The sequence below is a fragment of the Camelina sativa genome, chromosome 7 (genome assembly GCF_030686135.1).
Source record: "Camelina sativa cultivar CO46 ecotype springtype chromosome 7, ASM3068613v1".
Taxonomy (NCBI): Eukaryota; Viridiplantae; Streptophyta; class Magnoliopsida; order Brassicales; family Brassicaceae; genus Camelina; species Camelina sativa.
In genome coordinates, this window is record NC_141886.1 from 33,214,716 (window position 1) to 33,237,839 (window position 23,124).

Below are 23,124 nucleotides of genomic sequence, written 5' to 3' on the forward strand. Positions count from 1 at the left end.
CACTTTTGATTTGACCAAAATACAAAAAAAAAACAGATGGTTGAAGTTAAAATTCGATTTGTGTAAGATGACCGAATATTAAGGACATTTATTGAGCGCAACATATTCCATGGTTTGTTTATGCAAAACTTCATCTTTTCATTAATTTTCTTACACTTGATCTCAAATCAATATGAAATTTTAAAATTCTTTAAGTTTTGCGAATGTTACATGAATTTCATAGCAAAAAATACAGTTTTTACATAAATGTTGTGTTAGAATAATATACAATTTAAAAGACTATGATTTCAATATAATTGTAGACAAGTCCCTAATTTATGTTAATAGAAATATGAAACATAAAGAAGTGTCAAATTAATAAGTAAACTTTGTGTGAAAAGTGTAAAAATAAAACCGAAAATAAAACATAGAATATTTGGAATAAATCCTCAGCATAAAAAAAAAAAAAGTATTGCCTTCTAACTTAGTTATATTTTTACTAAATGTAGCTATAGGATCATCCAAGAATATATTTTTGTTTTTTTGGAAAAAGACGAATATTGGGTTTTAAATCTCTATATATTAAATATAGGGGATACTTTTGTAAGAAATACATAACATAGGTGCCGTATTTAAAAAGTTATTTTCTGTATTCTGTCACATTCTTTTGTAGTCTTCTGCTCAAAGATGCTATATATACCTCCTCCATTTCACTCGGTGTGAACCTTATAGCAAAATCTCTAATTAATTAATCCCTAAACTAATGGTTAATTTTTTTATTAAGTAACTAAAATTGAAACTAATCTGTGATTAAGTTTAGAGATTAAGAGGAGGGTGAAGCAGTTGCATGGCAAAGGGTCGTAAGCCGACGACGACGATGAGCAGAAGCGATCGATACCTTGGAAGCTACGGCTACGGTGACAGTCACGGTGCTTCCGTCACCGACGAACTAGAGCTCGCCGAGGAAGACATCTGGTCACCGGCAGTCATTCACGACACCACCGCCGAGACAGACGAGGCATACCACGCGTGGAACTTACGCGCTACCTTGGGAAAAAACGGGCGCGTGGGAGGGTTGTCGCTAGCTTTCGAGGGCTCTTTGGCTGCGCCGCCGCCGATCATCGTGCATCAGATAAACGACGGAGACGATGAAAACCGGAGGAAGCTAGCGTCGTCTGCGCCGGTAAACGTGCCGGACTGGAGTAAGATATACCGAGTCGACTCGGTTGAGTCGATACACGAGTTGGGAGAGGACGATGATGAAGAGGAGTCTAGGATGATGATGCCGCCTCACGAGTACGTTGCTAAGAGTCAAGCACGACGGAGCAGGAAAATCGGAGGTGTAGACGTCGGCGCGTCGGTGTTTGAAGGCGTCGGAAGGACTCTCAAAGGCAGAGAACTAAGACGCGTTCGCGATGCGATTTGGAGCCAAACAGGGTTCTACGGCTAAAAGTATAAATTAATTAATACTTTAGATTTCAATTAAAATTACTTGTTTTTTTGTTTGTTTGGTAATAATTAAAATTACTTGTTTTTGTCAGTATAGAAGTAATTTTGTGATTTTGCATTTTTTTTTTTTGTTGTAATGAACGAGGCCGAAATTTCAAGTTCCTCGTATGTTGTTGTTTTTGTCTATAAGTATATATTAAATTGCAGAAATAATTTTGTCTTTAATTAGTTTAATTAGCTGGGAGTTACATAAATTATTTTAAGTGCAACATGAGTTTTAAAAAACATAGAAGAAAACGACATATAAAAGATATATAAAATCATCTGGACTAAAGTAATAAGTAGTTTTTATTTTATTCCCACAATTATAATTCCATGATTTAAATTCAGATTTATGAAGATCAGATGCTGTCTTCAAATATTGTAACGCTCCAGGCTTACTTAGATAAAAATTTAATAATCTGATTAATAAATGTTAGATTATTAATGAGCCTTTAGGTATAAAATATAAATAATCAAATTAAGTAATTGATATCATGTGGAAAGGGAAGTTGTATAATAACAAGAACAGATGTGTCCTTGAAACATAATTTATGTAAACAGTCCAAAGAATCCACTCCAAAGTGGGCACTTCACGAGCCAGAAGAAGACACTATTTTTTTTTTAGTTTTATTTGTCTTTTTTATCAGCAAAGACCATGATGGTGAATCAATGGCTTAGCATATACATTGAAAATAATAATTTTTAATGGATCACTAATTAATGAATTCTGACATTTTTGTTGTTAAGTAGATCATTATGATATTAAAAAAATAAAAAATAATTTGAGAATACCGCTTTCAGTAAATTTGCGATGCACGAACATTACCATATTATCTAAACATTTCATATATCAAATGGAGTTGTTTATAATATGAATAAGACGAATCAATGTAAGTTACAAAAATGTATTTTCATCATATATGTCTAACTGTAGAAATTGTAAAGCTTTGAGTTTGAGGGTACATTTTATAAATCTTCATTTGGAAAAGATGACGTACATAATTAAAATGGTAACGTGTTTTGTTAACTTTTTTTGTCAACTAAATACTAATGTGTAATGTTTAGTGTGTGAAAATGGCAATGCATGGTGTCATATTCTCTCCTTCCTCAGTTCCTCCATTTCTTTTCTCCAATCTTTTGTTATCTTACCCAAAAAAGAAAACTATTAAAGAGAAAAAACTAATATGATATGAGATGATGGTGAGAGGAAAATCGATGATTTACACAATTTTTGAAGGGTTTGATTAGTAATCCTATACTATTGTAGTATGGAATATACGGTTTTGTGTTACCAATCAAACCCAACATACCAAAACATTTATATGAATATGGTATTCAAACTTCTAGTTTCTAGACAACAATAAAAAATGGCTAAAAAATGTATTATGCTTGTATATTATTAAAAAATAAGTAAAAAAATATCATAATCAATATTAATATAATAAAAATATCTCTAAATTACATAATTACACAAATTTGTTTCCTTCATTTTATTTGACTAATTTTATTTAATTGAATATCTTTAAAATATTGTAGTGAGATGCATATATAAATTAATAGCAACATATGGTTTGATTATGACAAGACGACCAATATTCTGGGAATATGCCAATTATCCTTACAATAAGAAAAAATATGATATAGAACTCAGTAGCCCACTAAGTTTAAATGAATCTTTTAATGTTACAATAAGAAGATAAGAAAAAAGAAAAAAAATTCTGTATTTTTGTTAGGTTATATGAGAAGAAGAATATTATTTTGTCCAAATATGCGCAACTCCTCCAGTCCCCCACATACACAAACCGACCCAACATTCACTTTTGACTAAATGAGTTACATATGCAAAGTAAACTGGATATTTATGCTTACAAGCATTACGTGTAACTATATCATACGGTCACTTGATCCTACAACGTAGTTTTGATTAGTACGCTTTGATTATTATAAGTTCCAGGTGATTTCTAAATCAATTATAGTTGATCAATGTCTCTCCTTGAAGCGTATTTCGATGGGTACTATAGATTCAAGACTTGCCAATTATAATATGTGTGAAATGCATACATTGTTTCTTTAACGTATACTCGAACCATAAATAATGGGAATTCATTTCTTTTCATAAACAATTTTTTTTCATAAAAAAATCGAAACCTTATCGAATCGTATATCAATACCTAATAATGTTAAGGAAGACAATGGAGTAATGGGTATAATAGTGAATTAGTGATCAATGAGAGTGAGTGACATGAGTTTGGAGACTGTTGTGTCAAAGCATATAATAGAGGCAATTTTGTCGAAAATGTTTTGGGGTCTCTTTGGCTCTTTTGTCACTCTGCCTTTATACAGAAAAAGTCCCTTTGAATAGAGAGTTCTCTTCATGTCTCTTCCCAACCTCTCTATTCACCGTTCATTTAATAATAATTTAGAATCTTTAATTATATTTGTTTTTTTGCCGACATGTTTCTGTTGAAAATATTACTATGTTTTAGAAAAGAAAACAGATGAGAGATCAATTACTACATCCCACAAATGTATGACAGAAAAAAAACACCTACAGAAAATTGGATGAACCCTTTTTTTGACAAGTGTTAGGACCAGAAAATAGAGATTTCCGAAAGTGAAACTACTTAATTTAAGAAAAAAGTCTTTTAGCAAGAATAATAGATTAACATTAGGTCCATCAATTTCACTATTGCATTACTCGCAAAGTTAAAAAATGGTATTATATATACATTTTTGTAGTAAGATATATACTTTAGTGTTTGATATGATTCTCTATAATAACAATTATACCATCATTGACTTGATGCTTTATAGTTGTAATTAGATTCTCGAAGAACTATATATAGTTACATAAACTGCATCTTGTAGGGAAAAAATTATCCTAAACATACATTATACATCCGAATTATAAGTGTATCTTTACAAAGAGCCAATGTTTTTCAATCATCTAATATTGTCACCTAAAGCTTTAACAAAGCTTATGCCTTATGTTTGTATACTATATATCATTTTTTTTCAGTGCAAAAACCTTTTTTATATTATTCACCACCAAAACCAATTTCTCAAATTAACTATGCTGCAGGTTTGTCACGAGAAAACACATTAAGAGAATGGTTTCAAGATGTTAAGAAGAACCTCCCATTCTGTTAGAGAGTTAGAGGGTTTCAAACACAGACACTTCTCTTGTGCCTAAACCGGAATCAAGACATAAAGACAAGTGAACCCTTGTGAGCGCTCCATTAACATATCTCCTTCAGATGATTATATGACAAGATAATGGTCTTGAGCAGCGAAAATATTTTACGTTTAGATACAACAACGATGAAGCTGGCCAAAGGCTAATCTGATTCTGAGTATGAATCTAGATAGGTTGTACTTTTGAGCAAACAGTCAAAAAGACTATATCCTTTTTCAAATATGAATCCGAAATGAAGTTTTTGTTTGTTTGTTTGTTAAGCGTTAATATTAATGTTACATATTTGGATTTAAACATATTGTAAAGATTTGTGGAGATGAAACAAAGAGTAGTTACAACTCCAAGCCAACTCTTTATATTATTAATCCAAGGTTAGTCCCCACCACAAGACCCCTCTGATTTTTGTGTTTTCATGTCTCAATGTACAATACCTTAATTAAGAGACATCTTGGACCACACTGTTTAAAATCTTTATAGGGAACTGGAGGACGCTACATTGGTGGTTTCTTTTCTGGATTTACAGACATGATATATATATGTGAAAAAGAAAAACTCACAAAACCAATATTTCTAGAAGTTAAAAGACCAAAACACCAAAATAGAAAATTAAATGTCACGTTTGAGACTTCCTGCGATGATAACATGCCTGCCACTTAAAAAGGCTCCATTAAATTGTTCGTATTGTATAAACATTAGGCTATTTTATTTTCTTGGCGTCCATGGAAATTTTCAAAGACACCACACGAATATAATTTTAATATAGAGAACGAAATAACAAATAAGAATAAAACTATGCAAGCTGTTAAAATTTATATTCTTTTTGGTTTTATAAAATTTATATCTAACATTTGACTTATAGAACATATTACACTAACGTGCTTAGGTGTCGTTATTAAATCCAACAAATAGCTTAAACGCATCATCTAAGGCTATGTCCTAAAAATTTCCTTCTTCAATACAACATAAAAATGGCATGTCTTTGCATCAATCTTAAGAAGAAGCTCAAGAAACCAAAGCAAGACAACAACGAAGAACAAAACACAGAGTTACAGAGCAGAGAAATAACACCAAAACAACAACCTCGTCAAAGACAAACAGCTCCAAGAGCCACTTTCCAAATCGTGGTGCAGCCTCATAAACTACCACTTCCACTTCCAATTCCTCAGCCTCAAGAAAAACAAAAGGTAATGAATCATCCAAAACAAAGCAACTTGCAGCAACCAGAGCCGATCTTAGGGAAACCATTTGAAGACATTAAGGAGAAGTACAGTCTCGGTCGTGAACTAGGTCGTGGCCAATTCGGTATAACGTATATTTGTACAGAGATCTCTTCAGGCAAGAACTTTGCTTGTAAATCCATCTTGAAAAGGAAACTCATCAGAACTCAGGCAAGAATATTTATAAACCCTCACATTTTTACATTACTTTGATTTGAATAAGAGTACTAATTTCCAGAGATTTGATTAAATTTTTTACTTGACAGGACAGAGAGGATGTAAGAAGGGAGATACAGATAATGCATTACTTATCAGGACAACCAAACATTGTTGAGATCAAAGGAGCTTATGAAGACAGACAAAGTGTTCATCTTGTAATGGAGCTTTGCGAAGGGGGTGAGCTCTTTGATAAGATCACTAAACGAGGGCATTACTCAGAGAAAGCAGCCGCAGAGATCACTAGAAGTGTGGTTAAAGTAGTACAGATTTGTCATTTCATGGGTGTGATTCATCGCGACCTTAAACCCGAAAACTTCTTGTTATCTGGTAAAGATGAAGCTTCCTCAATGCTCAAGGCTACGGATTTTGGTGTCTCAGTCTTCATCGAAGAAGGTATATATAGCCAAAATGAGGAAATATGCTTATCATAAATGGATAAACTTTCTTTCTTGCAACCTAAGAAACGATCTTTATGCTGTTTCTTCCTATTCAAGAAACTATTACTCTGGTTCTGTTTTGCCTCTTTCTTCAACTGCTATCTGATTTTGAATGAATCTAAACCGATCCGTTGTTTTCAGGGAAAGTGTACGAAGACATTGTGGGAAGTGCATATTACGTTGCACCAGAAGTTCTGAAGAGAAATTACGGCAAAGCAATAGATATATGGAGCGCCGGAGTTATTCTCTACATTCTTCTCTGCGGCACTCCTCCATTTTGGGCCGGTAAAGTGATCTTTGCTTACCTTTGTGCCTTGACGAAACTGAACCACACTTGGTTTGGTTTTGTGATTTCTCTAGTTTAGTACGAGTTCTTACATTTTTGGTTATTTTGTGCAGAGAGTGATAAGGGGATATTTGCGGAGATTTTGAGAGGGGAGATTGATTTTGAGTCGGAACCATGGCCATCGATTTCCGAGAGTGCTAAGGATTTGGTGAGGAACATGTTAAAACATGATCCAACAGAACGGTTTACTGCAGCTCAAGTCTTAGGTAAAGCCTTACTAGTATATATATTACTCGGTTTTGTTTCGGTTAACTGTTTAAAATCAGGGAAATTGAACCGGTTTTGGTTCTTTTCTTTAGAACATCCGTGGATACGAGAAGGTGGAGAAGCTTCTGATAAGCCAATTGATAGCGCGGTTTTGTCGCGGATGAAGCAACTACGAGCTATGAATAAGCTCAAGAAGCTTGCACTAAAAGTAAGTATTTTCGAAGAACTCGGTTTAGTGGTGAAGTTAGACCGGTTTTTTGATTTATTGGTTTGATTTGGTTTGGTTTTAGTTTATTGCGCAAAATCTAAAAGAAGAGGAACTCAAAGGTCTCAAGACAATGTTTGCAAACATGGACACTGATAAGAGCGGTACAATCACATACGACGAATTGAAATCCGGACTGGAAAAACTCGGTTCGAGGTTAACCGAAACCGAAGTTAAACAACTCTTGGAAGATGTAAGGGAGAGTTTTGTGAAGTTTTTTTCCTAACTTGTTTAATAAACCGGTTTAGATTAATTTGGTTAATGTGTTTCGGTTTAGGCTGATGTCGATGGGAACGGTACGATTGATTACATTGAATTCATCTCAGCTACGATGAACCGGTTCAGAGTAGAAAGAGAGGAGAATTTGTTCAAAGCTTTTCAACATTTCGATAAAGATAACAGCGGGTATATTCGAGAACCGATATGTACCAAACTCATAAACCAGACTCTAACCGGATTAACCAAGTATGTACATGTATTTTGTAGGTTTATTTCAAGACATGAACTAGAAACAGCAATGAAAGAGTATAATATGGGAGATGATGCCATGATCAAAGAGATTATCTTAGAAGTTGATGCTGATAATGTAAGTCAAATTTTATGAAATATTTAATATATAATTTGATTAATTTAATGATATTTTAAAAAAATTCTAATTCATTATTGTTTTTTTTTTAAAGGATGGAAGTATTAATTATCAAGAGTTTTGCAATATGATGAAGAAGAGCTGCTCATCAAAATCACAACAATCGAAATTGGTTCAATCCATTTGAGGAGGACCATATATTCCTAAAGTCTTTTTTTTTTTTTTTTTCTTGGTGTGAAAATTATAAAATTTGTTTAGTACATAAATTTTCCTGTGTTATTTGGATAATAATAAACTTTCCAAAATTGATAATACTCCACATAATTTTTTTGGGTTTTTTCCCCCTAAATTAACCAAATTCCATAGATGATTTTGTAAACCAATTTCGGTTTACACTTAACCGGTTTGTTATTGCGATTTTAAGGTTTTCGATTCGACAGAGAACCTTGGGCAAAAGGCAACTGCTTTGTCCAATTCGTTCTCTTCTGTTGCTAGTGCTGCTGCTGATGTTGTGAGTCTTCAAAAAGGTAAGAACTTTACGGTCTCTTACCTGGTTGGTTCACTTGGTTTCACTACAAAGCTCGCTGAATCAATCTCAAGAAAGGTTAGCTTTGAGGACAAGGCTAATCCGGGTTCTGTTTTGGGTCTTCTCAAAATTCATGGGTTCACTAATTCTCAGATCTCAAGCATTATCCAAAATTGCTAATAGCAGATGATGAGAAGTCAGTTATTCCCAAGCTTAAGTTTTTGCAGTAGTCCAGCTCTGAGCTCAGTGAGACTGTTTCAAAAGTTCCTAAAATCTTAGGAATGAAAGGAGACAAAACTATCAGTGTATACTATGATTTCGTCAAAGAGATTGTGGAAGCTGATAAGAGTTCTAAGTACAAAAATTTGTGTCATTCTTTGCCAGAGGGTAGCAGGCACGAGAATAAAGTCAGGAATATATTGGTTTTGAGAGACTTTGGTGTGCCTCAGAGGTTGTTATTCTCTTTGCTCATCTCTGATGGCCAACTTGTATGTGGGAAAGAGAGATTTGAAGAATCACTCAAGAGAGTTGTTGAGATGGGTTTTGATCCAACCACCTCAAAGTTTGTTGAAGCTCTGCGTGTGTTTTACGACAAAGGGATAGGATAGAAGATAAAGTAAATGTCTATAAAAGGTTAGGTTTGGCTGTGAATGATGTATGGGAAATGTTCAAGAAGTGGCCAATCTCTCTTACTCACTCGGAGAAGAAGATAGCCAACTGCTTTGAAACTTTTGTTGGGCTAGGGATTCACCACATATGAGTTTGTGATGATGGTCAAACGCCAGCCTTTGGATAAGAAAAGGAACCTCATTCAGTCATGATTCTTCTGCTTCTGTCAGTCACATTACAAGAACAGACCTTCTGAGGAATGAACAACAATGGTGGACAAAGAAAGTGAAGGGGACACTAATCAAACCAAAATGGCCAACTGTTGGTGCGGGAATTAGCACCGCCAACATACCAGTCTATACCAACAAGGAAACCGGTTGCCTAAACTGGGAGTTCTCTCGTGAAGATGAATTCGATCTTTGACTGAAGGCCCAACAGTATAAAGAAGCCCAGTTCAAGAGCATGAAACCGACTTCCAGTTTGCCCGCGGCTGACCTAGCAAGAAATGAGCAACTTTCCTAATTATGAGTCAATTCATTAGGAAAGTAATTATATTCTGTAATCTATCGCATATTATAAATAGAGTGATACTCCTTCATTGTAAGGGATCCAACAATTAATACAAGAAACCCTAATTCTTCATTGTTCTTGAGAAAAACCCTAACTTGTTTTCCAAGAGATTTCAATTCCCTTTTGCTTGTTAGCTTTGATCCGATTTCTTAAGAGAGATAGCTTTATTGAATTTGTTTCCCCCTTCAAACAAATTCATTGTGTGAAAATCAGTTTCTACACGAACCGACCTGCATACAAAACTAAAGCACAAAAACCACACCAATGCATAAAATTGAACAAATGTATAAAATAGTCCACAATGTAAGTGTTTCCACAAGAGTTGCTCTACGGCCTCTTATCTATAAGTGGAGCCTATAAGGCAGAGAAAGATAGAACACAAATATATATAGCTTGAGAACAGAGTTCAATCAGACCAAGTCAAAGAAATATATACAAGTGGGTTCAATATGTCCTGATAGATTGACAAAAACAAACTGCAAGATATAAAAACTTGTTAGCATTAGGCAGATGAAAAAAAATAAAAAACAGCAAGAATAGTTTTTAAAGAGCAGGGATCGAGAAGATAAGAATTTTAGATATTGACAAGCAGAATGTAAGACCTTAACGCTATATGAGTGTGAGACCTTAACGCTATATGAGTGTGAGAGAGGATCAAGTTTGTAGACATCACTGGAGCACACAACCTTCCCCCAAGCCTCGTCTCCCTGGCATCTCTCCATGGAAATCTCGGCAGACCAAAGCTCCGAACTCTCAGGAACTCCGAGTGTGAGTTCCAGAAGATGACAATGTTCCCAGCAGAGTTGCTACAGAGTCTGCTGATATCATATTTGACCTTGGTTGGTACAAAGTGCAGACAGAGTAGTCTCGAACCATAGAGAGACCTTTGAAACTCTTCCAAACCTTTCACCTCTTTCCAATCCAACTCATCTGGCTCACACCACAGTATTCTCCCACGAGTACCACGACAGTACAAAAAGTTCCCAATGGCACACCAATCGTTTCTGTTTCCTGACTTAGAATCCTGTTTCTTCCCTTTTCTCCATGTACCTTCACTTGGCAAGAAGTATAAGCTTTGTTCCTCCTCATCAACAGCGTAAACCTTCTGCTCGATCACCACACTTTTGTGGATACCGTCGGGTATCTCTAGGATTGTCAAAGTACTCCAATTTTGAGTCTTTAGGTTAAATACCTCAGCCCAGTTTGAACCAAACTCCTCACAACCTCCAAAAACATATATTTTCCCGTTGAGGAGACTTGCTGTTGGGGAAGCACGAGGCACCTTCAAGGATGGGACACGGTGCCATGTCTTAGAGAAACAATCGAGGAACCAGACATCAAAAGTGGGTGTGCCTTTTATGAGTCCACCGATCACGTAGAGTCCCCAATCCACCACCACAAAAGAGGATGACTCCGGAGCCTGATAAGGGTTCGATGGGATCGGCCTCAGCCGGCGAGTACGGGTGAGGAGGATGAACCAGCGTGGGTTTGGATCAGGAGAGATGCGTAAGCAGACATAAAAAGATGCCTCAGTGCAACGAATAAGCGATCGTGCGCTACAAAGCTCATGGGAAAGTACGAGAGAGCGGTGTCTCTTGGAGACGAGGGATAAGTTCGCGTGGTCCAATCTTGAGACGCGAGCCATGCAACTCAAAGCCACCGCGTCTGGCAACGACGACCATGGCGTCGTCATCTTCCTCCTTTTACTCTGTGGTGTCATTCCAGTCATAGCTAATTGTAAATCACTTTAGAACAACTATGGAACTACAACTACTTTATATAATGGTTCATGTCCTATTGTGACTTGTAAAAATTTAAAGTTTTCCTTCTGTTTACTTATTATTAATTATTAAATATGAACTAAATCCTTTTTCAAATATGAACCGATTTTTCACAAAAAGATATTGTCGTTGCCAGTTATATGGCAATGATTTAATTTAATGTTCGGGACCTTTGGGTTATAATTTGTTTCCATAAGTTGCAGCGGACATATTTGATTTTTTAATTTTTCACTTTTTCATATCTTTAAAAACTAAATTTCCTAAATGTTAGCAAGATAATTTGGCAACAACAAAAAAATAATTTAGATCCTTAACTATTTCTTTGACCATAAGACCAGCAAAAGATTTTCTAGAGGAAGTCCAGAGTTTAGTTTTTATAGGCAATGAAGCAGACTCATCAAAATTGAAACATTTCAAAATCTGACTCAAAATCCACGCGTTTATCCGTTTAGAATATAAAATGACTGTTTTACCCCTAACACAAATAAATTAATTTATCTTTTTCTAATAGTATTTTGATGTAATTTTTTTACAAAACTAATGTTGTTTTGTTAAAATACTTTTCAATTAATATGAGAGATTTTACCAAGCAAAACAATTATTAATAAACTACAACTTTTTTAATCTTGGTTTTAAACGAAAACTATCTTATTAAAAAAAACTTAATTTTATTTGCGTAAAAAAAAAGAACTTAATTTTATTCAAGATTTTCTCAATGTAATATTATTATATGTAATATGTGAGATATTGACAAACTAATAATATTTCTTAAGAGAAAAATGTATTTAATTAAATCATATATTTGTCAAATCCTTTGTATCCCATTTATACATAAACTTAAAAGTTCCCGCTGCATTATTTCGTACATATATTCCATCTTTTTGCGCTTGCCAGAAACATACGTTCGGTTTTCTACCCCCACATATGTTATGTATAAAACTTTCTTTCCCGATAAATGCGTTAAACGTTGCATGCTGCTCATAATTAGGTCCCTGAAAATAATACCATGACAAAAAGTATATGTATTTCAAATCTACCATGTAAATATAAAAACGAGAAAGTATTATAAAAATAAATTTTGAAATTAATTACCTTCCATAAGTTGCGCCATATCAAAGTTCTTGGAAATACTTTGAATTTGATTATCCATTCAGTATTGGAGGGAAGAAAAGTAACTTTCGTCGATTTGTCTGTGCCAGATCTACAGTTGACCATAAGTTTATTGTTATTTGCAAGATGATTTGAAATTTCAATGTTAAAATTTCTAAATATAAGAAGGGAATTTGTTTTTTGGATGGAGATGAAAAATAAGAATATGAAACAAATTAGAACTTTCTCCATCTTATTATTTTGTTTTATTCTCCTGTAATATGTAATATATATATATATATACTTTTCACATACACATGTATTTAGGTATTTTCATAAATAATTTGTTGACTTCATACATTTGTATGTATGACTTAATTTTGTTAACTTCATAGCTCATACATTTATGGTCTTTTTCATAGTCTTTCCATTTCATATTTAATTATATAACTAAATTTTTATAAGGTTATTCTATAGATTTAGTCTATATATATAGAAATTTTCTAATAAAATTTTTCTAATATATATATATATTAGAAAATTTTTATTTGCATCTCTAACATTTTAACGTATTAAAAGTTACAACTATATAACCATTTTAAATCCCATTTAAATTATTTATTTTTACAAAATAACTATCGAATAATAAGAAAAATCAGATTTTGTAGAAGAATGCTTCTGTTTTTTTTTTTTTTTATCTACATCATCTTATATTTTCTTTATTATAGTGAATTACAACACCTAATCTATTGGACTTTTTAAATGTTTAATATATATATTTAGGCCATGAGTGGAGACATGTAAAGTACGTATTTCAAAGCACGTTTTTGTGAAACTTATTTTAGACCCCAATCAGCAAAACAATTGTAATTTGTGTTTTTCTAAAAAAAAAAAATGTTAGTTGCGGTTTTGTAGCTTTCATATTAGTCATGGAGCGCACTAACTACCTATTACTACCTATTACCATGCGTTATTTGAAAAAACGCACACACAATATTTTTTTAACAGAAAACTTTTGTTTTTCCTTGTGTGTTGTTTCTCGTGTTTTGCTTGTAATTTTAACATCTAACTTATGTTGAATAAATCAAATTAAAAAAACTAACACGTACTCCCTCCGTTTTATAATATAAGATGTTTTAGAGAAACTTTTGTGTTTCATAATATAATATAAGATGTTATCAGTTTTCTATGCAACTTTTAGAGTAATTTAATACTTTATATTATGCAATATTGTTTATAATTGGTTAAACTTTTTAAAAGTAGTAATTTCTTAATCTTCGTGCTTTACTCAAAACATTCTATATTTTGAAAAGGAGGAAATATTTTATTAAACAAAATTTTTTATATGTCTTTTCTTTCTTCTTTCTCTCCTTCAAATAGTTTTAGAATGCATTTTCAAAAAAAAAAAAAAAAAATCACTTATCTTTAAAAGAAATTTCAAAATGTAATATATAAAAGTAATTTTAGTAGTATACATATATAAATAATTTTAATATTGTTATATACTGTGAACCGCAATTTTTCACCAATCAAATATTATTTCGTACCGCTTTTTTGTTTAAACCGCACTTGTCCCGCAAATATATTTTTCTCACATGTACCGCAGTTCAACTGTACCGCACTAAATTATTTGTCCCGCATTACCATTCGGACCCTTAGATTTAAGAATGTGATAGAAGTAAAAAAATAAATTGCACAAAATAATTTACCTTCCAAGACGACTTTTAATTTAAAAGTTCAATGTTTCATTTCAATATCAATCCCGTGCTATTGTCCTCAAGGCTCATAAACCCCATCGTCAAATTTTTGATTTTTGTGAATTTGGGGTTTCGAACTCGAGCACTCATCGATCTTTACCAGGACTCGCGCGTCTACTCTTTCGTCTTCCCTCTAAGTTTGGAGAAGCTTTGAGATTGAAGCAGATTGCTTCAAACTGTGGCTTCTCTTACTTCTCTTCCACTCAATTACTTGTTCGGTTATTAGTTTTTCCCTTGTTGTCATGTATTCTTGAAGAAGATAGAGAGAAATAGAAATAACTTTGTTTTCTTATTTCTTCAACCTTAAGTTTCTCTTACAAAGACATAGTGTTTATATAGGGATACAATGTTAAAACCCTAAAGTCTAGATCCTTCTACACTTGTCCAGCTGGTGTGAGTTGTCTTCAATATCACATGATCCTAGAAGCTCAAACCTATTTTGTAATGTCACTGTCGGACCTCCTGCAGCTTCTGTTGATTCTCTATTTCCTCTGTTTTTGTCTTCTGCAACATTTACCAAACCTCTGACTTGTTCTGTTCTGTTTTTGTCTTCTTTTGCAGGTAAACGTTGGCGTGAGTTGGGTACATAAGCTGATGGGCTTGAGCTGGACCTGAGTTCTGTTGGGCCTTTATCACAAACAATGTTTATTGGAGGCTGTATTGTTTATACGCCCCCGCAAACTTGGAGTAGGTGGCACAATGACTCCAAGTTTGAATCGCAATTCCTCAAAAAGACCCTGCGGAAGTGACTTAGTGAAGACATCAGCAATCTGGTAATCTGCAGAGATGTGATTGACAATGAGATTACCAAAAGCCACTTGCTCACGAACATAATGATAATGGTTAGCGAAGTGCTTTGTGCGAGCATGAAAACTTGGATTTGCAGTGAGGTACACAGTGGAGAGATTGTCGCAGAACAACTCAGGTGTTGCAAACTGAGGGAAACCAAGACTGCGAAGAAGATTCACAAGCCAGGTGATCTCGGAGGTAGCTTCGGACATAGCTCGATACTCGGCTTCTGTAGAGCTTTTGGAGACCGTAGGTTGTTTGCGAGAAGACCAGGAGATGATGTTATCACCAAGGAATGTACAAAAACCACCAGTGGAACGACTTGTTTTGTTGCAGCCGATATAGTCACTATCACTAAACACTCTCATCTTGCAATTGGTGGTGTTGCTGAAAGAAATTCCCATTGTAGTAGTACCCTTTATGTAGCGAAGTATATGTTTGAGATGTTGAAAATCAGAGACAGTAGGGGCATGCATCTTTTGACACACATAATTGACAGAAAACTGAATATCTGATCTTGTAAGAGTCAGATATTGCAGTTTGCCAGCAAGACTGCGAAAGTATTTAGGATTCTCAAAGAGGCGATCTTGATGTGGAGTTTTGTTGAGTTGTTGTGGTAGCGGTGTAGCAACAGAAGAACAATTTGACATAGCTGCAGCAATAAGAAGGTCTTCCGCATATTTCTGTTGAGAAAGAAACAGGCTACCCGAGTGAAAATGAGCCTGAATCCCGAGAAAATAATGCAGTTGACCGAGATCCTTCATTCAAAAACGTTTGTTGAGCTCTTTAAGAAGGCTGTTGAGGAGGCTGGAGGAATTTCCTGTGATCACCATGTCATCAACATAAAGCAACAAGAAGATAACATCCCCATTTTTAGCACAAATGAAGAGAGAAGGATCAGGAATGCTGCAAAAGAAACCAAATTCAAGCAAAAAATTGCTAAACTTATCAAACCACGCTCTTGGAGCTTGTTTAAGTCCATAGAGTGATTTGTGCAGTAGCCATACATGATCAGGATGTTCTTCATCCACAAAGCCTGCAGGTTGTTTTATGTAAACAGTTTCTGTAAGGTCCCCATGGAGAAAAGCATTGTGGACATCCATTTGTTTGAGTTCCCAATTGAGAAGAGTATCAATGTGGAGAACAGCTCGAACTGTAGGAGTGCGAACAACTGGACTATATGTTTCAAGATAGTCAATGCCCATTCGTCCTTGAGAGCCTCGGTGACTGTTTTAGGCATTGGATGAGATATTTTGTGAGAGAGAAGGGCATAGCGCTGATTTGGTTTGCTAATGCCTGATTTTAATCTTGTGATCATCGGATGAGTCAACGCCAGTTGAAGTTCTGCAGTTGATGTTTTAGGTTGATCTATAGCACCGAATGTGGTCAGCTGAGGTGGTGATGAGAGAATACTGTTGCCTATAGGAACAAGGTCTAAGCTTTCCGTACACTCAGTACATTCCTCATCACTATCAGCTGAGCAATCGGGTGAACAGTCATTAGATGTTGAGAGAGTGGGAGCAGAATCAGCTTGAGCTGGAATTGCAGAATCATCTTGAGCTGGAGTTGAGAGAGTGGGAGCAGAGTCTGCAGAATATAAAGGTTCACTTGAATCTTGTTCAGTGACTGAAGTAACTGGAGTGACTGGAGAGAGTTGAGAACCGCTGCAAGAACCTTTGATCCATGTTGTATACAGAGAAGAGTATGTATCCGCAAATGGGAATGAGGCTTCATCAAATATAACATGTCGAATCAAATATACACGACCTGTAGGAGGATGATAGCAACGATATCCCTTGTATTTCTCTGTGTAACCCAGAAAAATACACTTGAGAGACCGTGGATCAAACTTATTTAATGCATATGGCCTAAGCGTTGGGTAGCAGGCACATCCGAAGGTGCGTAGAGCTGAGTAATCTGGGGCCTTGCCGTGCAAAACTTCATATGGACTATGATCACGATCAAGTGAGGTTGTTGGTAAGAGATTGCAGAGAAAATTTGCAGTGAAAAATGCCTCTACCCAATAACTTTGAGGTGTCTTACTTTGAAACATAAGAGTAAGACCCATTTCTGTAAGTTGCCTATGTTTTCTTTCTGCCAACCCATTTTGTTGTGGTGTGTGTGGACATGAGATATAGTGCTGTATACCAGACTCTTGCAAGTGATTCAAGAACCTTTGACTTATGAATTCACCTCCACCATCAGACTGAAATATGCCAATTTTGTTTTGAAGAAGATTTTCAACAAGAAGCTGATACTTGATGAATATAGAGCAGAAATCTGACTTTCTCTTAAGAGGATAAAACCAACAATATCTTGAAAAGTTGTCAATAAAGACTACATAGAACCTGAATCCCTGAATGGAAGAGAAAGGAGAAGGACCCCAGAGATCACAATGAACTCTCTCTAAGGGTCTAGATTCATGAAAATTAGAAGAAACAAACGGCAATTTTGAACTCTTACCTAACCGACACGATTCACACATGTTGGTGGTACTTTTATTGATTTGAATCGCCTTATTCACAGAAAGAAGTTGGAGAACTTGAGTGTTATGATGTCCCAATCTTCGATGCCAAACTTCATCAGAAGTTTTGATTTGTCTGGTAGAGTAGAACGTCTTAAACTTTCCATCCTCCAATTTGTAAAGACCATCATTTTCCTTTCCCTTTGTCAGAACATGCCTTGTTTGCTTGTCCTTAATAAGAACATCATCAGAATCAAACGTGATTGCACAAGGATAGTCCTTAGTCAATTTTGAAACTGAAATCAAAGATTTCACTATTGCAGGACAAACCAACACATCGTTTAATGGGAGATTACCTGAAGTAGAAGGTAGATTTGCTGAACCGATGTGAGTTATAGGGAGAAAATTACCATTACCTGCCATGATTGTATCTGTTCCGGTGTAAGGTTGAGCTTTCTGCAAACGTTGAGTGCTGTTGGTAATATGAGCTGTTGCACCGGAATCTGGATACCAAGCACCATCGTCAGTTACATCGGTGATATGAAGAGCAGAGAAAGCTGCAGCTGCAACCTCCGGTTTCTGATACTCTTCATCAAAGCGGTACCAACAATCTAGAGCATTATGTCCTCGTTTGATGCAGATCTGACAGACTGGTAACTCAGGTTTAGTGGAACCGTGAGAAGAGCTTGGAAACTGAGAAGAGACTGAAAACTGAGGAGATCCTGAGAACTGTTGGTGGAAGCCACGTCCTCTGGTTGAGAAACCGTTTCCGCGTCCTCTTCCTCTACTACCACGTCCTCTGCCTGAGAAGTTGGACGACCACATGGTGTGAAAGGCAAGGTGTGGAGTGACATCAGACGAGTTGGAGTAGCCTTGGAGTCGATCCTCATAACCAGTTAGTCGGGAGATCACATTTTCATAAGTTGGTTGAGGACTTCGATCCATTGAGTCTTCGATGACAGTGATTATTGGCTCATAGTCACGACTTAGGCCTCTTAAAGCAGCAAAAATCTCCATCTTCTCACTAACATGATCACCAATGGAAGCTAACTGATCGCAAATGTCTTTAATGCTCCGAAGATAGTCAGACATGTTCTTGTCCAACTTTTCAGAGTTTTGCAGGCGACGTTGCAGTTCAAACAATCTAGAAGAAGAGGTGCGATTGAAGTGAGAAATTAGAGTATCCCAGATCTCTTGAGCAGTTGCAGCGCCAACGACTAGACGAAGAACATTCTCAGTCATTGAGCCAAGCAGCCATGCCTTAACGACTTGGTCAGACCTGGACCAACTCTCAAAGTACGGATTGAGAACATCTTCAACCTTCCCTTCTTTGCTGCAGATAGGTATAGTCTTCTCCAATGATTTGAGGGCGCCATTAACAAAGCCAAGTAGATCTTGAATTTGGAGAAAAGATTCGAACTGAGATTTCCAGATAATATAGTTTTGCTCAGTAAGGTTTAGAGTAACACAATTTGAGATGTGTAGTGAAGGAGTAGAGTAGAAGTCCATGTTTCTATCCATAGTTCTGATACCATGAAGAAGATAGAGAGTAATAAAAATAACTTTGTTTTCTTATTTCTTCAACCTTAAGTTTCTGTTACAAAGACATAGTATTTATATAGGGATACAATGTTAAAACCCTAAAGTCTAGATCCTTCTACACTTGTCCAGCTGGTGTGAGTTGTCTTGGATATCACATGATCCTAGAAGCTCAAATCTATTTTGATTTTTTGTTTCCACTGTTTTTGTCTTCTGCAACAATTCTATGATTCTCCATGGAAGAAGATTGGCCCAGTTGCAGAAATGGCCTAATTTTAGTGTTTCAGTTCAAAAGGCAACACCTTTCCCCAATTCCTTCTCCTCTGCTAGCGCTGCTGCTGATGTGAGCCTTGGAGATGGTCGAAAAGGTAAGAACTTTACAGTCTCTTACCTCGTTGGTTCATTGGGTTTAACTCCAAAGCTCGCTGAATCAATCTCAAGCAAAGTTAGTTTCGAGGATAAGGTCAATCCTGATTCTGTTCTGAGTCTTTTGAAAAGTTATGGGTTTACTAAGTCTCAGATCTCCAGCATCATTACGGTTTACCCACGATTGCTTGTATTAGATGCTGAGAAGTCCGTTGCTCCCAAGCTTCAGTCTTTGCAGTCTAGAGGAGCTTCAAGCTCTGAGCTCACTGAGATTGTTTCTAAAGTTCCTAAGATCTTGGGGAAGAGAGGGCACAAAGCTACAAGTGTGTACTATGATTTCGTCAAAGACGTCATTGAAGCTGATAAGAGTTCCAATTATGAAAAGTTATGTCATTCTTTCCCACAGGGTAACAAGGAGAACAAGATTAGAAACATTTCGGTTTTGAGAGAATTGGGTGTGGCTCAGAGGTTTTTATTCCCATTGCTCATCTCTGATAGCCAACCTGTATGTGGAAAAGAAAGGTTTGAAGAGTCGCTCAAGAAGGTTATTGAGATGGGGTTTGATCCGGAGACATCAAAGTTTGTTGAAGCTCTGCGTGTTATTTACAGAATGAGTGATAAAACTATAGAGGAGAAAGTGAATGTTTACAAAAGGTTAGGCTTTGGTGTGGCTGATGTATGAACGATCTTCAAGAAGTGGCCTTCTTTTTTATCATACTCAGAGAAGAAGATAACTCATACGTTTGAAACTCTTAAAGGGTGTGGTCTTCTCAAACATGAGGTTCTGTCATTGTTGAAGAAGCATCCGAAATGCATTTGTTCTTCAGAGCAGAAGATTGTGAACTCCATTGAAACATTTTTAAGCCTAGGATTCACCAAAGACGAGTTTGTTATGATGGTCAAGCGGTATCCTCAGTGCATTGACTATACTCCAGAGACAGTGAAGAAGAAAACTGAGTTTATTGTGAAGAAGATGAATTGGCCACTTGAGGCTTTGGTTATGATCCCTCAGGTTTATGGATACAGCCTGGAGAAGAGGACTGTCCCAAGGTGTAATGTTATCAAAACTCTCATGTCAAAAGAACTGATGAAATACGGAAGTGAAGCACCTCCAATGTCATCTGTTTTGACAAGTACCGATCAGGTGTTTATAAAGAGGTATGTGATGAAGCACGACAAGCTGGTGCCTGAGTTGATGGATATCTTCACTGGAGAAAATGGGAAAAAGTCAGAAGTCCTACGGCCAATCCTACAATGAGCAGTATTAAGGTCTGTATTTGTGTTAGTTTTAGATTCGTCCATGAATCTTTATGAGGAAGTGAAATGAGGAGCTTTATTTATAGACTTATGTAATCTCAATTTGAAGTGGATCTGACTCGTTTTAATCTGCAATCCAACTTGGAAAATAACAAAAAGTTAGTCTAAATCTTTTTTGAGTCCTTGAACTCTTTTAGCGGCTTACAATCTTGGAGATATGTGTTACTTTGCATTCACATTCTTATCTGAAATGCAGAAGCCAGACAACTTAGTTAGTCAGGTAACTTACGATCAATCCTATTAGCAAGTTTTCGAAGATAGTGGTGTTGTGATTCCAGACTTGATATTGTAAAGAACCCTGGGTAGTAGTATTTTTCAGGAAGGTTGCAGGCAAGGAGATTAACTTTTTAAGCTCCATCTTTAAACAAAATAATATGACCCTTGCCCCTCTACATGGTTGTTAGATGATCGTCAATTACAGTTTCATTAGCATTGCATGTTCTTAACACCTGAATTTATCCATGAGGAAGAGGTCCCCTTGCAAGTGCAGGTACAGATTTGTTTATAGTTAACCCACGCTTTTCATCTGATTTGTATTTTATTATTAGTTTAGCATATTTTTATAAACAGAGGAATCCAAATTTCTTAAAACTAGGGTTTCACAGTTACTTCTGAATCAATCAAAACATGCGTAAGTGATTCCACTGATCATGTATTCTGTGGTACTCCATGGAAGACGGTGCACTGAGTTACAAAAATGGCCTAGTTTGAGAGTTTCCGTGCAAAATGCTTTTTCTAACTCATTCTCTTCTGCTGCTAATAGAGATGGTCGAAAAGGAAGATTTTTACAGTGCCTAACCTCGTTGATTCATTTGATTTGATTACAGAACCGATCTCCCAGAAAAGTTAGCTTCGAGGGCAAGGTCACTCCTGATTCCGTTCTGAAGCTTTTTACAAGTCATGGCTTCACAGATTCTCAAATCTCCAACATCATTAGGACTTATCCACGATTGCTTATACTAGAGATGCTGAGAAATCACTTGCTCCCAAGCTTCAGTTTTTGCAGTCAAGAGGAGCTTCGAGCTCTGAGCTCACTGATGTTGTTTCGTCAGTTCCTGAAATCTTGGGAAAGAAAGCGGGTAAAAGTATAAGCAGATACTATGATTTCATCAAAGAGGTTTTAGAAGCTGATAAGAGTTCCAAGTTGGAAAAGTTGTGTCATTCTTTGCCGGAGGGTAGTAAGCAGGAGAATACAATCAGAAATCTTTTGGTTTTGAGAGAACTGGGTGTGCCTCAGAGGTTGTTATTCCCTTTGCTCATCTCTGATAGGCAATATGTATCTGGAAAAGAAAGATTTGAAGAATCCCTCAAGAAGGTCGTTGAAATAGGTTTTAATCCAACCACCTCAAAGTTTATCGATGCTCTATGTGTTATTCGAGGATTATGCGACAAAACAATAAAAGAAAAGATCAAATGTCTATAAAAAGTTAGGCTTTTCTGTGGGAGATATATGGGCAATGTTCAAGAAGTATCCAATGTTTCTAGGAGTCTCGGAGAAGAAAATATTGAACTCTGTAGAAACATTTATAGGCCTAACATTCAACCGAGATGAGTTCATGGCAATGGTCAAATGCCATCCTGCATGCTTTGGATATTCTGCAGAGTTGGTGAAGAAGAAAACTGAGTTTGTGGTTAAGAAGATGAATTGGCCGCTAAAGGCTGTGCCTTTGTTCATACAGCATGGAGAAGAGGATTGTACCAAGGTGTAAAGTAATCAAAACTCTCATTTCCAAAGGATTGCTCGGAGGAGACAAAGGAAGTTGAACTCCCTTCAATGCAGTCTTGTCTTGATAGCACACACCACTCATGATAACGTTAAGGAGTGTAGTTTTGATAATCACTTGTCTGATATCAGTTTATGCTTACATTGTAATTCAAATTTCTTCCTTTTTTTCTTTGAGGGGAGAGTTTATTTGCTGCAGATATTGATTGTAATGATGCAATGCACCTCCTGTGTTCTTGCGAATTGGTCATAAAAAGGCCTTCTTTGTTCCTTAACCTTTGGTTTCCTGAGAGGCTAGTAATAAATTGTGTAATCCACTATTTTTAGTTTTTTACACAGACAGAGTAGTCACCAATGCAATGCTTGCCTAAGTTTAGAGACCTGGGTTCGAATCCCAGCAGCCACACACACAGTCACACACTTAAGACTTTTTGTCTTTATTTATTTCATTGTGAGAAACGAGAAATCCTAGTTAATGAAATTAGGGTTTAAGGGGGTTAGCACTTAACAACATCATACTGTATTTCTTCCTCATCAAAGTTTTGATTTTTCTGCGATTTAGGGTCTGACGGGCGAATAAAATGTAGAGTTGTTCTTCTCTGTTTTGTTTTTGTTGGGAGATTCTGATTCTAATCGTGAGAGAGAGAGAGA

At 35.9% G+C, this 23,124-nt stretch overlaps 3 protein-coding genes and 4 pseudogenes across 5 annotated transcripts; 5 read left to right on the forward strand and 2 right to left on the reverse strand.

Moving 5' to 3' along the window:
- The first annotated feature begins 696 nt into the window (after positions 1-696).
- On the forward strand, positions 697-1,638 carry LOC104703794 (protein S40-6-like). The gene has a single exon (XM_010419866.3). It carries the CDS (start codon positions 827-829, stop codon positions 1,427-1,429), a length of 603 nt encoding a protein of 200 aa, XP_010418168.1. The 5' UTR covers positions 697-826; the 3' UTR covers positions 1,430-1,638.
- A 3,950-nt stretch (positions 1,639-5,588) lies between these two features.
- Positions 5,589-8,308, forward strand: LOC104703795 (calcium-dependent protein kinase 19-like). Its single transcript, XM_010419868.2, has 9 exons — positions 5,589-6,054; positions 6,150-6,495; positions 6,681-6,824; positions 6,939-7,091; positions 7,185-7,300; positions 7,383-7,550; positions 7,635-7,762; positions 7,844-7,943; positions 8,038-8,308. Exons 1-9 carry the CDS (start codon positions 5,635-5,637, stop codon positions 8,128-8,130), a joined length of 1,668 nt encoding a protein of 555 aa, XP_010418170.1. The 5' UTR covers positions 5,589-5,634; the 3' UTR covers positions 8,131-8,308.
- A 62-nt stretch (positions 8,309-8,370) lies between these two features.
- LOC109125515 (uncharacterized) lies at positions 8,371-9,290 on the forward strand (annotated as a pseudogene).
- A 768-nt stretch (positions 9,291-10,058) lies between these two features.
- Positions 10,059-11,377, reverse strand: LOC104705171 (F-box/kelch-repeat protein SKIP6-like; annotated as a pseudogene).
- Positions 11,378-12,095: 718 nt separating this feature from the next.
- LOC104703796 (S-protein homolog 9-like) lies at positions 12,096-12,795 on the reverse strand. The gene is made up of 2 exons (XM_010419869.2): positions 12,522-12,795; positions 12,096-12,421 (listed from the first exon to the last, which is right to left on the reverse strand). The coding sequence occupies exons 1-2, from the start codon at positions 12,768-12,770 to the stop codon at positions 12,224-12,226; spliced, it is 447 nt and encodes a 148-aa protein (XP_010418171.1). The 5' UTR covers positions 12,771-12,795; the 3' UTR covers positions 12,096-12,223.
- A 6,373-nt stretch (positions 12,796-19,168) lies between these two features.
- Positions 19,169-21,716, forward strand: LOC104703797 (uncharacterized; annotated as a pseudogene). Its single transcript, XR_015561470.1, has 2 exons — positions 19,169-20,702; positions 21,578-21,716. The product of XR_015561470.1 is annotated as an uncharacterized LOC104703797 (transcript).
- LOC147941978 (uncharacterized) lies at positions 21,051-22,748 on the forward strand (annotated as a pseudogene). Its single transcript, XR_015561472.1, has 2 exons — positions 21,051-21,240; positions 21,578-22,748. The product of XR_015561472.1 is annotated as an uncharacterized LOC147941978 (transcript).
- Positions 22,749-23,124: the final 376 nt, after the last annotated feature.